This window comes from Megalops cyprinoides, chromosome 23 (assembly GCF_013368585.1).
Source record: "Megalops cyprinoides isolate fMegCyp1 chromosome 23, fMegCyp1.pri, whole genome shotgun sequence".
Lineage (NCBI taxonomy): Eukaryota > Metazoa > Chordata > Actinopteri > Elopiformes > Megalopidae > Megalops > Megalops cyprinoides.
The window spans coordinates 23,835,950-23,850,464 of record NC_050605.1 but is presented as its reverse complement, the minus strand read 5'-3'; the positions used below and the strand labels follow the sequence as shown (position 1 = coordinate 23,850,464).

Genomic DNA, 14,515 nt, shown 5'->3' with positions numbered 1-14,515 from the left:
TCTGAGCAGATATGAAAGCACTGCATTCACAGGTTCGGCACCGTCTGTTTCAAAGCTTCAAAGTACAACCTCCTGTCCTTTGGTATTACCAGTTTGGGTTTATGTTGACTTGCCTTGCAGTAAATACACTGCTGTCCATCTATCATTTAATACAGCTGCTACCCTGGAGAGACACCACACATGCTCACGCTACCAAATTCTGAAAACATATCTGTTTAATGTATGCATTTATGAACACATTCTACTCTCGGTGTACACTCTGTATGCGCATATCTGGCATTCTCAGGTAATCAGACGCATCCTGTACAGGGTCGTTGTGGAGGGAGAGACAGGGCGGCTCCTGTCCAGCAGCCGCAGTTCCCCTCCTCTCCAGCAGGGGCAGAGGCTGTTACCTTTCTTGGTGAAGAACTCACGGCTGTACTTCCCGATGATGGCCAGTTTGCGCGGCACGGGCCCCAGCAGCTCCATGATCATAGCGATGTGATCTGCGCGGCGTGACACGCACCAACAGCGACACCAATGACACAACAGAACAGGTACGCTCACATCAGGGAGGCATGCGCACACACACATGCGCATGCTGTGGGACTGAGGGAACACTGCCACCCGGTGGCGCTGGATAGAACGACAGGCATTCCCTGCTCTCCTCTGTCAGGCAGAATCAGGCTGGCTCTCGCTGTTACCGCTGAGCTGGGGTGTGTGTGTATGGTAGCATGTGTGATTATGTACGGTACTTGTAATGGGACATGTCTCATCCTCAGCGTTTCAGCTCTCAGAATTATGCCTTTTGGTTTGGCTGCTTCAGCCATCCAGCCTCTGCTGCTTTACTTTAGATGAAGAAAAGCAGGAAGAGGATGGCACTTCGGCTTGTTTTTTGTATGAATTTCTGATTCGGTCAATATTCCTTCCTTAGAAAGTCGCTCTGGGAGCCTGACTCTCGTTTTTGAGGGTGTCACACATCCAACAGTCTGATGGCTGAAGGTATTAATAAAATGTAAGACTGAAACATTCCTACATTCTCATATCCTCTGCTTCTGATTCTTTAATACATATTGTATGAGTCACCTGCATCATTGACTCTTTCCTGGTCGTACTAATGCATGTAAAATTGTTCTGGCACAAGAGATCCACCTCACTCCTGGCTGTCTATCTGCCTGTCTGTCCATGTGTCCGTGTGGGTGCCTGTCGTTCTTTCCGTGTGTCCGTCTGGGTGCCTGTCTGTCCCTCAGTCCCCCAGCACACTCATAGCACTACCTCTGCGGTTGAAGAATTCCCGGGAATATTTTCCAGAGAGAGCAAAGTGTCTCGGGATACACCCCAGCAGCTCAATGATGTGGGCTATGTGGTCTACAGAGGGAGGGAGCGAGGGAGGGAGTGAGGGAGGGAGAGGAGGAGGAGGAAGAGGAAACAGAGGAGGAACAGGACGGAGAGAGGGAGGGAAGGAGAGAAAGACAGCGCAGTGTTAGTGACCTCTCATCAGCGGAAGAGAACGGGAGAGAGGGATGGGAATGAGAGAAGTCCATGCTGACTGAGAACAGACTCCACCTGTGTGCTTCTCTTTAGGTGTGTGTGCATCAGTGGGAACACAGTGTGGGCAAACATACATACAACAGTCCACACTAACATCTCTTGCTCTGACTGTATTTGCACAACATATTTTCACTGTCATAATGGCTGATTGCAACATATTTATTTTATACCGCAGTCAAGTGTGAGCCAAGGTTTGCTCTGTTAGCTGACCAAATGAAGCACATTTATTAAACTGCACTATCTGGAGTGCATGTTGAACACTTTCACCATTCAGGGCTCTGGGTTTATGTGGGCAGAGGGAAAATAAATGAGTAGGAAATGATCTGTGCGAGAGGGGAAAGACACTCCAGTCTGAGTTCAGGGCTGTGTGACAGAGAGCCTGTGGTGGAGAGGCAGTGGGAGAAGATTGGAGGACAGGGAGAGAGAGAGTGAGAATAAGGAGCAGAGTGAGTGAGAGTGGGTGTCAGAGAGGGGCGATTTTGGGGGGGCAGGAAGAGAGAGAGAGAGAATAAGGGGGCAGAGTGAGTGAGAGTGGGTGTCAGAGAGGGGTGATTTTGGGGGGACAGGGAGAGAGAGAGTGAGAGAAAGAAGGCAGGATTGGTGAGAGAGGGGTGTTGGTGTGAGCACTAAGAGTAAGTCTAATGAGCAGGTGGGGACAGGGAGAGGGTCAGTGTGGAGGGGGCAGGTGGACTACAATCATTCAAAACCTAAAAGCTCAGGACATGCTGGGCTGTGATATTTCATATGGAAAATACAACTGCAAACTCAAACTCAAATTCAAATTCAAATTCAATTCATGCTTTATTAGTATGACATCACAAAGTACTGTATAATATTGCTATAGCAGTGTTAAGAAACTTCATTGCACAAAAGATGTTATATTATATTACCTATTATACACCTAAAACCTTACATCTACAGCATCAATCATGGTTTAACAATAACATTATTTGCTGTAATGTAGTGATGCCTCCGTCTGAAAGAACAGCAGTGGGAGTGTAAGTACAGAGAGCTCACAGCTCTCACTGAGGGCCTCAGTGAGTGTGTGTGTCTGTGACTGTCTGAGGGGGCAGGAGAAGTTTTGGGGACTCACCTTCATCCCTGGAGTAGTCCTCTCCAGAGTGGGGCTCAAACAGGTAGTCTCCCGTGGCCAGCTCAAATGCCTGGGGGGGAGGGGCAGAGTAAGGTGAGGGCGGGGCTGCAGAGGGGACACACACACACACACACACAGCACACGGAGCCTGCAGGTGGCGCTCACGAGCACCCATGTGTGTGTCACCAACACCGCAGTTCATGTGCTGGTTCCGCCCTGACCACGGAGTTCACGGTCACCCACCTGCTATTCCCACACCACCTTTTCGGGCCATATGAGTACGGGTCTCAAACACACCCCATTTGAGTGTACAATTTATGGCTCATCCTGCTTTTCATGGTTTTATTTTTCATTTCAGGTGTGGGCAGCAGTGTGGCGTAGTGATAAGGAGCAGGGCTTGTAACCAGAAGATTGCTGGTTTGATTCCCCGCTGGAGCAATGCTGTTGTATCTTTGGGTAAGGTACTTAACACCTATTGCCTGTAAATATCCAGCGGTAAATGGATAAAACTATAAGTTACTCTAGACAAGAGCGTCTGCTAAATGATAATAATGTGAGGTAATCTAACAGGAAAAACCACATCACAGCTGGCTCAGCCTCTGTGCAGTATTACTTCAACCTAGCAAAAACCTACCCTGCAAAATAAATGAACTGATATTCTTCTCCATTAACCCGGCAGACGATGTCAGTGTAAATCATTTACATCCAATGAAGTTACCCTAGCATTCCATGGCTATTTGTGAGTGAGCTCTGAGTGACAGAAGTGAGATAAAGCTGGTCTAATGGGACGCCCGGGAATGAGAGTGTGGGCGTGACCATGCTGGCTGTATGGGTGACTGAGGTGAATGACACCACGATGGTCCAATGGGATGGGTGGGAGTGGCAGCGTGGGCGTGGCTGGAGCCTCACCATGCAGGCGGTGCTCCAGATGTCCGCAGGGGTGCTGTATCCGGCCCCGATCAGCACCTCGATGGCGCGGTACTGACGCGTCTGGATGTCCTCTGTGAAGTGCTTGTGCTGGCAAACACAGACAGACGACAGGATCAACTGCGTGGCAAATATCTCCCACAATTCCAGTGAAAATCAATCTTGTCCTGACATATAAAACAACCCCTGCCCTGTTGGGAGAGGAGGGAAATCTGTTCACTTGGCAGCATGACTCCTCCTGCCACGACCTGAGGCACAGCGGGCACACTGATCTGAAGCTGGAATCTCACACACACACACACACACAAACACACACACACACACACACGCACACACACACACACACGCACACACGCACACGCACGCACGCGCACACACGCGCGCACACACGCGCACACACGCGCACACACAAACACACACACACACACACAGCCCCTCTCCTTCTCTCACCACCCAGCAGGCGTTGCCCAGGTCTGCAATCTTCACTCTGAGGTTGTCGGCGTTGCGGGGGTCCAGGGGGTTCACCAGCAGGTCGGCGGCCCGGGCCTTCACTGCAGGGGGGGGAGGGGGGAGGCGGTCAGGATCAGCACTGAAGGGGGGTCTTTCCCCTTGCATTCAGCCGGGCCCAAGGCTAACGCTAACACAGCAGGGCCCGTGGCTGACGCTAACACAGCCGAGCCCGTGGCTGACGCTAACACAGCCAGGCCCGAGGCTAACGCTACCACAGCCGGGCCTGAGGCTAACGCTAACACAGCCTGGCCCGAGGCTGACGCTAACACGGCCGGGCCTGAGGCTAACGCTAACACAGCCAGGCCCGAGGCTAACACTAACACAGCCTGGCCCGAGGCTAATGCTAACACAGCCGGGTCCGAGGCTAACGCTAACACAGCTGGGCCTGAGGCTAACACTAACACAGCCAGGCCTTAGGCTGATGCTAACACGCCCTGAATGAAGGATGGGATTTTTAGAATAAAAGCGGATTCTGTGAGTAAAACTGTGCGGCTCCTGCAGGGGCAGGACCGGTGAGGACTGTGTGTGTGGGGGGGTCAGGTGTGCGCCACTCACCTTTGGGTGCGTCCCCCGTGCTGGAGGAGGACACGGTGCGGCTGCGGTCCGAGGGGGCGTGCGGGGGGGGCGCGGTGGCGCTGGCGGCCGGGGTGCCGGGCGCGGGGTCCAGGGGCAGGTCCGGGTAGTGCGGGGATGTGCCTCTGTGCCGCCCCCCGTTGGCCAGGTTGGGCGTTTCCCCGTTGTAGAGTTCGTAGGAGGAGCTGACGGAGCCGTCGCGGTCTGTGGTGCTGAGCTCCGACTCCACCAGGGGGCAGAGTAACGCCCCCCGCAAGCCCAGCTCCTCCCCCCTCAGCACCACGTGCCCATTTGTTTTAGAGGTGTCCTTCAGTCCCGTGGCCAAGGAGTCTCCCTCTCCTTCCTCACCGTCTTCCTCATCTTCATCCTCCTCCTCCTCCTCTTCATCCTCGTCCTCCTCACCATCGTTCCCCTTCTCGTTCTCCTCATCGGGATCCTCCTCTTTCACCTCCTTCTGTGGATCTTCTTTCTCCTCTGCAGGCTCGCTGGCCACTGTGGGCTCCTGTTCTCCTTCCTCCTCTTCCTCCTCTTCCTCTGTATCTTCATCCTCCTCTTCCTCATCCTCTTCCTGCTCCTTCCTCCCTGTCTCTCCCTCTCCCTCTCCCTCCGCCTCGACCCCAGTCTCACCCCCCACCCCGGTCCCCCCTGGGGCCTCTGTCTTAGGGTTGGGGTTCCCCTCCGGGGGGCTCTCTGTGCCCGACAGATCCTCAGCCTGCTGCTGCTGCAGGTCTGCACCTGAACCAGAGAGAGAGAGAGAGGGAGAAAGAGAGAGAGGGAGGGAGAGAGAGAGAGAGAGGGAGGGAGAGAGAGAGAGAGAGAGAGGGAGGGAGAGAGGGAGAGAGGGCGAGAGAGAGAGAGAGGGAGAGAGGGAAAGTGAGTACAGTAGTTGACTACTACTAGTAGTGACATTTCACACTGTTTATTCTGCAATGCTGCTTTTGTTTGTCTAAAGTTGCACTGAAATGAAGTGACCTGCACCTGAAACTTAAAGAAAGAGAGGAGCACAGACACTGTGTGTGGGAGAGAGAGCAGGGAGCAGCACTGATCTACAGAGCAGCTGAACACAGCACTGATCTCCGGGAGCTGAACGCAGCACTGATCTACAGAGCAGCTGAACACAGCACTGATCTACAGAGCAGCTGAACACAGCACTGATCTCCGGGAGCTGAACGCAGCACTGATCTACAGAGCAGCTGAACACAGCACTGATCTACAGAGCAGCTGAACACAGCACTGATCTACAGAGCAGCTGAACACAGCACTGATCTCCGGGAGCTGAACGCAGCACTGATCTACAGAGCAGCTGAACACAGCACTGATCTACAGAGCAGCTGAACACAGCACTGATCTACAGAGCAGCTGAACACAGCACTGATCTCCGGGAGCTGAACGCAGCACTGATCTACGGGAGCTGAACACATGATCTGTGCCGTGGGTGTGGGAGTCTGTCTGCTCCCGCTGCAGCTCTGGGAGTGAGAGGGAACGCCAGGCAGGCCGGACTGCAGCAGGAAACACCAGCCGGGGTTTCAGGGGAATTCAGCTTCTCGCGTTTGCGGTCGTTAAGCAGACACCCATGCCTACACAGCTCCTGCGTTTGCAGGTTTTTTAATCTGGGTGTTCTACTGCAGTGGCTGCATCCCTGGCCTCTCTCCAGATGCAGGCAGAGGTGCTGACTGCAGAAAGAGAGACTCACAGGTGTGATTGGTCAGCCTCGTCGGCCTCTCTCTCTCCCCCTCTTCCTCTCCCTCTCCTTCCTCCTCGGGCTCGTCTTCCTCGTTGTCGTCATCGCTGTCGTCGAGGGCGACGCCGGAGGCGGGGAGCAGGCTCTGAGGGGACGGGGCCTCGCTGGCCCGCTGTCTCTCCGCCTCGCGCTCCAGCGCCTCGATCTCCAGCATGCGCCTCTCCAGCAGCTCCGCCTGCCGCTTCTGCTTCTTCTTCAGCTTCTTCTTCTTGTTCTTGGAGATCTTCCCCACCTGGGGGCGCAGAGAGAGGAGCCGCGTTAGCACACCTGCGTTAGCACGATAGCACATTAGCACGTTAGCGCAAGAGGTCGTCTCTCTTGCAGCTACTCACCGGTTTGAGCTGGGGTGCGGTGCTGACTGTGGGGAGAAACAGAGAGAGACGAGGAGGCGTTACTATGATAACAACATCAGCACCACCCTTTAGGATCCCATAATCGTCATCACCATTATCACCATCACCCTCACGCATTAAAAGAGCAACTTCATATCAGTCTCCCACAATCATACTGCAAAAATCAACATTTTCTCTGAACTTTGGTGCACACCAGCTTGCTTGTTCTGCAAAGCCTCTGATTTTTCCATATTTATCTCCATAATGCCCTCGTATGGATTAGGGTTTAGCCCTCAGAGTAATTGGTTGCAGTGGTTGTTGGGCGGGACAGAGGAGAGGGAAAGTGGGGTACCTGCGGAGCCGGAGGGGGGGGGGCGCCCCGGCTCTCTGCCACTCGGTGGCCTCCACAGCCATCCTGCGCACGAAGGCGTCATCCACACACAGCAGGATGTTCTCTGGCTTGATGTCCGTGTGGATGATCTTACACTTGCTGTGCAGATAGTCCAGCCCCTGCAGGACCTGCAGTGCAGCACAGAGTCCCGGCTGTAAAACTCTGCATCAGACTCTGTGCCAGACTCTGCATCAGACTCTGCGTCAAACCTTGTGTCAGACTCTCCGTCAAACCTTGTGTCAGACTCTCCGTCAGACTCTGCGTCAGACTCTGCGTCAAACCCTGCGTCAGACATTGCATCAAACTCTGCGTCAGATTCTCCATCAGATTCTGCGTCAGACTCTGCATCAAATTCTCCATCAGACTCTGCATCAGAGTCTGCATTAGACTCTCGGTCAGACTCTGCATCAGAGTCTGCATTAGACTCTCGGTCAGACTCTGCATCAGAGTCTGCATTAGACTCTCGGTCAGACTCTGCGTCAGACTCTGATTATTGTCTTCAGTGTCCCTCTCAGGGGGAGTTTTTGTTTTATTCATTGTCATTTTGGTGGGGTTTGTTTTGAGGTAAAAAATTCAATCACTTCATCTTTGGTACAGCTTTCAGGAGGGACACCGGTGCAAGGTAGTTTGTGCCAGGAGCGTGGATGAATGGTACATGGTACTTTTATATGTGCGTATGTTTGTGTATCTGTGTATGCGTGTGTGTGTCTGTGTGTGTGTGTGTGTGTGTGAGTGTGTGAGTGTGTATTACCTGTCGGATGATGCTCTTGACACAGGGCAGAGGGAGCCCCTGGTAGTTGGACTTGATGATCCACTTCAGCAGGTGGTGCCCCAACACCTCAAACACCATGCACACATCTGAGAGCAGAGGTCAAGGGTCACAGACTCTTCCATCACACCTCACTGAGGTGACCACAAACACAGACGCATGAGCCACACGCTCCTCAGACAATCTCCTCTCGGAAGGATACGAATCCCGTTCACTCCTGAGATCTTGAAGTCATCTATCAGCTGAACCACCATGTCCTTATTGGGGTCACTGGGGTCACTCTCCCGTACCTGGTGACACAAGGAGACAGAAGTGAAGCAGAGCATCAGAGATTTACAGGAACAGAATGAGGGAGACATTCAAAGGCCACAGTTACACAGGTACAGGCAAAGGTAGGGGGAAAGAGAAAGACAGAGTGCAACTGTGTACATACATAACCTGAGACAGAATGTGAGGGACGGAGAGAAAGAGAGAAGGGAGCACACAGGCTGGAGACAGAAGGTGCTGAAGAGAGAGGCACAGGTAGGCCTGTGACAGACTGAGAGAGGATCAGACACAGCTGGGCTGGAGAGGGTCAGGTGACACAGACACATTTGGGCTAGAAAAGGCCAGCTGAATGAACAGGTAAACAGGCAGGTGAATGAACAGGTGAATGAACAGGTGAACAGGCAGGTGAATGAACAGGTGAACAGGTGAACAGGCAGGTGAACGCTTCCTTACACATCTGAGCAGCTTGATCTCGTCCAGCGCTGTCTCAGTGTAGTGCTGAGCGCTCTTCACCACCTTCATCGCCACAAAGCGCTTCCCCCTGAAACAACACACACATTACACACCCGTTACATGCCTGTTACACACCCATTATACACACAGTACTACCCATTACACACACTTTCCCTGAAACAGTGCAAACACACACATTACATGCCCGTTACACACCCATTACACACACATAAACACATACTACACACATTACACACACATTCCCCCTGAAACAACACAGACACACACATAAACACACGTATACACACACATTACACACACATAAATACATATCACACACATATACACACATTGCCCCTGAGACAGCGCAAACACACACATAAATACATATCACACACATATATACACACATCACACATATCGTACACACATAAACACACATTCCCCCGGAACAGAGCAAACACACACATCTCTGTTTCTGATCCTTTGAGCATTACTGAAATGAGAAGCTGACAGTGTGAGGCTTGGCTCCCGGCCCCTGGTAAACAGCAGGAACAGAGGGAGCTGTTCCCTGCCCCACAGCTGTAAACTGCCACATACTGCACCTCGGCTTCCTGTGTGCAGACACTGACCTGGGGTCAGCGACACGCTCTGGGGAAGAGAAAGCAAATTCTGCACACCTCTGTCTGCCACCTCTTTCAAGCTGACCGGAGCAGCAGGAGAGCGAGCTGGAATCCTCTGCAAACATGCGCTGCATGGCCGACCTTACATTAGCACTCTAAAGCTCAACAGAAGATACACCGTTCTATGTGCTGGGCCTAAGATAGATATACTGATAAAATGAAACACATCGTTTCTACAATATATAAAAGCTATCGTAATACATTTTGAGCTATACAGTCAAAACCTGGAAAAAACACTCAAAAGCCAAATGGGAAAGCTTCACCTGATGAAGGCTGTAATCATACAGGTCAAAACATTGTGTTTCACCTCTTTCTGTTTCACCTGGCAATGAGGGTATCCTGAGAAGCTACAGCCGTGAGCAGGTAGTACCCCCTTATCTGCCTGTGCCACATCAGTCCCGTCTGACAGGACTCGGGCAGGCTGTGCACTCAGAGTCGGGCCGAGGCTGAACTCTGCAGCGCTCTGCGCCATGAGATTAAGGCTGACCGAGGGGCGTTAAAGCTCCAGACCTGCTTCCATATTTGGTAATCTGGCTGCAGGGGCGCTGATGTCCTCTGCCCCAGAGTGTTAACACGGTGCTGATCCCGTCTGGAGGAGCATCTCAGCATGGAGGAGACCACCATCACCTTCTAAGGCTGTGTGTCTCAGTTATGCTTTTCCAGTTTCTGGGATTCAGACCTAACTTAGGCATCTGCAGATCTCCTAAAATAGCTGGGACAAAGCTGTGCGCTGTGGATAAATGTAACTTGCCCTGGAAAACCACATCTCCCTGGAGTAATGTTTTGCTCTCTGGATCTCTAGCTGGGCTGTTCTAACTGTGCCAGCTATTTCACTGAACTGTGCGCTGGGAATGTTCTCAAATAGACTGAATGACCATACTGATCTCCCCTTTCAAATGACAGTGATAAAATACAGTGTTACAAAATGATTTCCGTTTGTATTTGCTGGCTTTGTAGTTATTGTTTTTAGGGAAAACCTGACATCTTACATGCCACTCACAGGGGACATTATCTGCTGGTACAAGTGTGTGTTAATGTATGACCCATGAGCTAAGGGTCAGCAAGTCACTCGATCACAGCGGTTGAGTTGATTATCGAACTTTTGGAGTGCATCTCACTCATCTTACATATCATCCTCCTTCTGTGCTCCCACACTGCACACCGCAAAGATTTCATGCAAATTTATTCATTGAAGAAAGTAAACATTCACAATTTTATTGACCATTCTATAAAATGTGATTAGATCCATTGTTCGTCAAATGTTTTCTATCTAGCGGCGCTTAAATGCGCTTTGTAGCAGCAGAGGTGTGCAGCCCTGTGGAAGCTCTTTGGCAGGTTTATGCCTGTGTCTCAGGTCTGAAAGGCCAGCGAAATGAGCGCAGTGTTAAAAAGTGATGAGATGCTGGTCAGACCTGGGATGCAAACTGGGGATCAGATGTTGGGCCTGAGTATCATTTAGCAGAGAGCAACGTCAGCTCCTGTCTCCTCCCTCTAACTGCGCTGCTAACGCACAGAGCTCCCTCTGACTGCGCTGCTAACACACAGAGCTCCCTCTGACTGTGCTGTGCTGCTAACACACAGAGCTCCCTCTGACTGCGCTGCTAACACACAGAGCTCCCTCTGACTGTGCTGCTAACACACAGAGCTCCCTCTGACTGCGCTGCTAACACACAGAGCTCCCTCTGACTGCGCTGCTAACACACAGACCTCCCTCTGACTGTGCTGCGCTTCTGTTATGGTCGTTGTCTGGGTGTGTGTGGAATCAGGGCGGAGCCCCAGTTCTGGGGATCGTGTGGATGAAGCAGAGAGATGAAGCAGAGAGAGATGAAGCAGAGAGAGATGAAGCAGAGAGATGAAGCAGAGAGAGATGAAGCAGAGAGAGGTGAAGCAGAGAGAGGTGAAGCAGAGAGGTGAAGCAGAGAGAGGTGAAGCAGAGAGAGATGAAGCAGAGAGATGAAGCAGAGAGCTCGGTGACTCACTGGATGTCCCAGCACAGCCAGACGGTGGAGAAGTGACCCCAGCCCAGCTTGCGGATCACATGGTACCTCCCGTTGAACAGGTCCCCGATCTTCACCGGGTGGTACCCTCCTGCCAGAGAGAGAGAGGAGAGGCGTCTCAAGTACCATCACTGCCAAAACTGCTAACCTGCTTGGCAGACACTACTACCAAAAGAAACATACATACTTTATCACAGCATACTGTTCAGCTACACAACTAGGTGTCTACTGAGGTAGACCAGGTTAACAGCAATACCCCACTTGGGAGATGAACCGGCAACCTTTGGATTACGACCTGCACTTTACCATCTGTATATTTTGGAAAGATTAGTGATTGTATGCAGTGGCATTTCCCTAAAAATAAGCAGAACTGAGAAAGCTTATTTTTAGTTTCACTTCGCGTCTGTGTAATTCCCATATGAAAGAGAGAAAATAATCAGCTCTACAGGGAGGAAGAGGGAGCTTGCGGTTAAGTCCTGAGATGCACTTGGGGCTTTGATGCCACTGAGGTCTGCATAATCACCACACAATTACAGCTGGCACAGAGAGCAGGCCTCATGTCAAGCTCATAAACCTGGTGGCTGCAGTGATACAGCTCTGAGACTAAACTATGCAGGAGGTGCAGATAAGGGGGGGGTGAGAGAGAGAGAGAGAGAGACAGAGGGATTGAAAGACAGACAGAGGGAGAGAGAGTCTGTGGAGACTGCCTCCAGCTCCTCTTCCTCCTGACCTTTGCAGTAATCGGCAGGGTCCTCCTGCTCCTCATCGTCAGAGCCCAGGATCTCCTCCTCCGGCTCCGGGGGGGCCACAGGCTCGGGGGGCGGCGGTGGAGGCGGAGGGGGAGGGGCCGCCGAGGGGGCTTTTTGCTGAGTCTCAGGCCTGGGGGAGAGAGAGGGAGAGAGGGAGAAAAAATTCACTTTAAAAATCTCATTATTTAACAGCTTTTGTGTCATAAAGAGCATGAATACAAGACAGAGAGACAAAACTCATCATGATTCAACCCAGACACAAACAAGAAAATTACTCAAAAAAACCTTCAACAGTAAAAACAAAAAAATCTTTTTCACCACAAATTTGCATCTTTAAACGCTTCCAAAAAATTCTTATACATGCATGGACAAGTTTCAAAAAAGGAAAGAGAGAGCGAGTGTGAGAGAGAGAGATTTAAAAAGATAAGGCCGAAGCGGAGTCATGGGGAAGCAGCACTGAGCGGCGCTTCAGTGCTGCCGTGAGTGACACAGCCCCTCACAGCGTGCTTCCTGCAGGCCTGGGGATAAACGCACTGTTTACACACTCAGCCAGCGCTGTGGGTGTCTGCCATCTGCACCCCCACACTGCCCTGCGGACGGGCCTGCCGCTGCCAGTGACCGCGGCTCAGACAGCACGACCGTGGTGGGATCAGGGGACACGGCTGCACCGGGGTCACCTCCCGCAGACGTGACGTGGGCTGCACTTAGCGCTCGGTGCCCTGGGTGTGACGAGCACACGGGGGTTGGCCACCGTCTCCCAGACGACCGGACATGCTCTGAACTGCTCCAAATCGCTCCGAACCGCTCCGAATCACTCCGAACCGCCCTCTATCGCCCTGTATCGCTCTGAATCGCTCCAAATCACTCTGAATCGCCCTGAATCATTCTGAATCGCTCCAAATCACTCCGAATCACTCTGAATCGCTCTGAATTGCCCTGAATCGCCCTGAATCCCTCTGAATTGCTCTGAATAGCTTATAATGCTTTAATTTGAGCGGCCGCTGGGTGAAAGGGCTACCTGTGCTGTCATGCCTGCCTGTCTCAGCAGGTATGCCCATAACCTGAACATCAAAGGTGGCTTGGAACCAAATTTTCTTTATCAACATAAAAAGAAAGTGGGTTCATAGACTGAAAATACACATAAACACAAACAAAGACAGACAAAGACACACACACACACACACACACACAGGAACGCTCTGGAAGCATCACTCACGGTCACTTTCACAGATAGGCACAGACGTGCACACTGCAGCCTGCGAGCATGTTACCATGGAAACAGTGGAGCCCAGGCAGCAAAGTGTTAACAGCACAGATATGTCTGCACAGCTGTACATTCCTGTATAGCTCAAAGGCACGCACGTACATTCATACACAGAGACGCACACACACACACACCACACAGGTTAGTCATATAACACAAATTACCTTCACACTCCCAGTGTATTTGTGCCTATCTGTGACACACCCTGAATTAGTCACCATAGCTGTATCTCCACACACAACACCCATGACAATTATCATTCTGTGTGTGTGTGTGTGTGTGTGTGCGTGTGCGTGTGTGTGTGATTGTGCGTGTGTGTGTGTGCGTGTGTGCGTGTGCGTGTGTGCGTGTGTGTGTGCGTGTGTGTGTGTGCGTGTGTGTGTGTGTGTGTGTGCGTGTGTGTGTGATTGTGCGTGTGTGCGTGTGTGTGTGCGTGTGTGTGTGTGTGTGCACGCGCGCGTGTTTGTGTGTGTGGTCTTTGCAGTGCTGCTCAGAACAATGGCAGCATAAAAAGCTCAGAAGAGAATAATACACTGTTCATCACACTGAATAATATGCCCTGGAACATTGAGAACAAAAATCTCTCATCCTGTTGCTAACATTCCATCTCTAATCATCTCTAATCAAACTGCCTGAGTCATCATCAGGGGGTGAAAAGGACCCTTTCTCTGCGTTCTCATTCGGGTACCTTCACCTTCAGAGACTGTCCACTTTAAAGGGACCTCAGCTGCCTTTCAGAAAACCTGTGACCAAAACACTGCACACTCACATCAATACACACCCCAGTGCAGTCACACTGACATAACACACACATGAAGGCAGAGTGCAAGTGTCTGTATGTGTGTGTGCGTGTGTGTGTGTGCGTGCGCGCACGCGCGTGTGTGTGTGTATGCAACTGTGAGTGTATGAGAGTGTGTGACTGTGTAAGTGTGTGTGTTTGTGTGTGTGATGAAGCCAGATTGAACTGAATTACAGATAGAGGGGTCTGTCCTCCTCAGTGGTTGGACATGTAAAGGGTCCACTGCTAAGTGGGAATTCACAAATGCACACACTAGTGAACACACACATACGCACACACACACGCAAGCACACACACACGCACGCAAGCACACACGCACGCAAGCACGCTCGCACGTACGCACGCACGCACGCACGCACACACACACACACACATACACACACACACACACATACACACACACATACACACACACACACACACTGTGACTTGCATGA

General features: G+C 51.6%; 1 protein-coding gene across 1 annotated transcript in view; it reads right to left on the bottom strand.

Annotated features, from left to right (window-relative positions):
* Window positions 1-14,515, bottom strand: part of LOC118770206 (SRSF protein kinase 3-like) — a 51,367-nt gene that overhangs the window by 3,533 nt on the left and 33,319 nt on the right. The window contains 14 exon segments of the mRNA XM_036517739.1: window positions 393-485; window positions 2,624-2,693; window positions 3,533-3,640; window positions 4,001-4,101; window positions 4,616-5,368; window positions 6,327-6,606; window positions 6,707-6,732; window positions 7,059-7,080; window positions 7,082-7,225; window positions 7,849-7,955; window positions 8,069-8,156; window positions 8,587-8,674; window positions 11,249-11,357; window positions 11,997-12,145. Coding sequence (XP_036373632.1) covers window positions 393-485; window positions 2,624-2,693; window positions 3,533-3,640; window positions 4,001-4,101; window positions 4,616-5,368; window positions 6,327-6,606; window positions 6,707-6,732; window positions 7,059-7,080; window positions 7,082-7,225; window positions 7,849-7,955; window positions 8,069-8,156; window positions 8,587-8,674; window positions 11,249-11,357; window positions 11,997-12,145 — 2,138 coding nt within the window.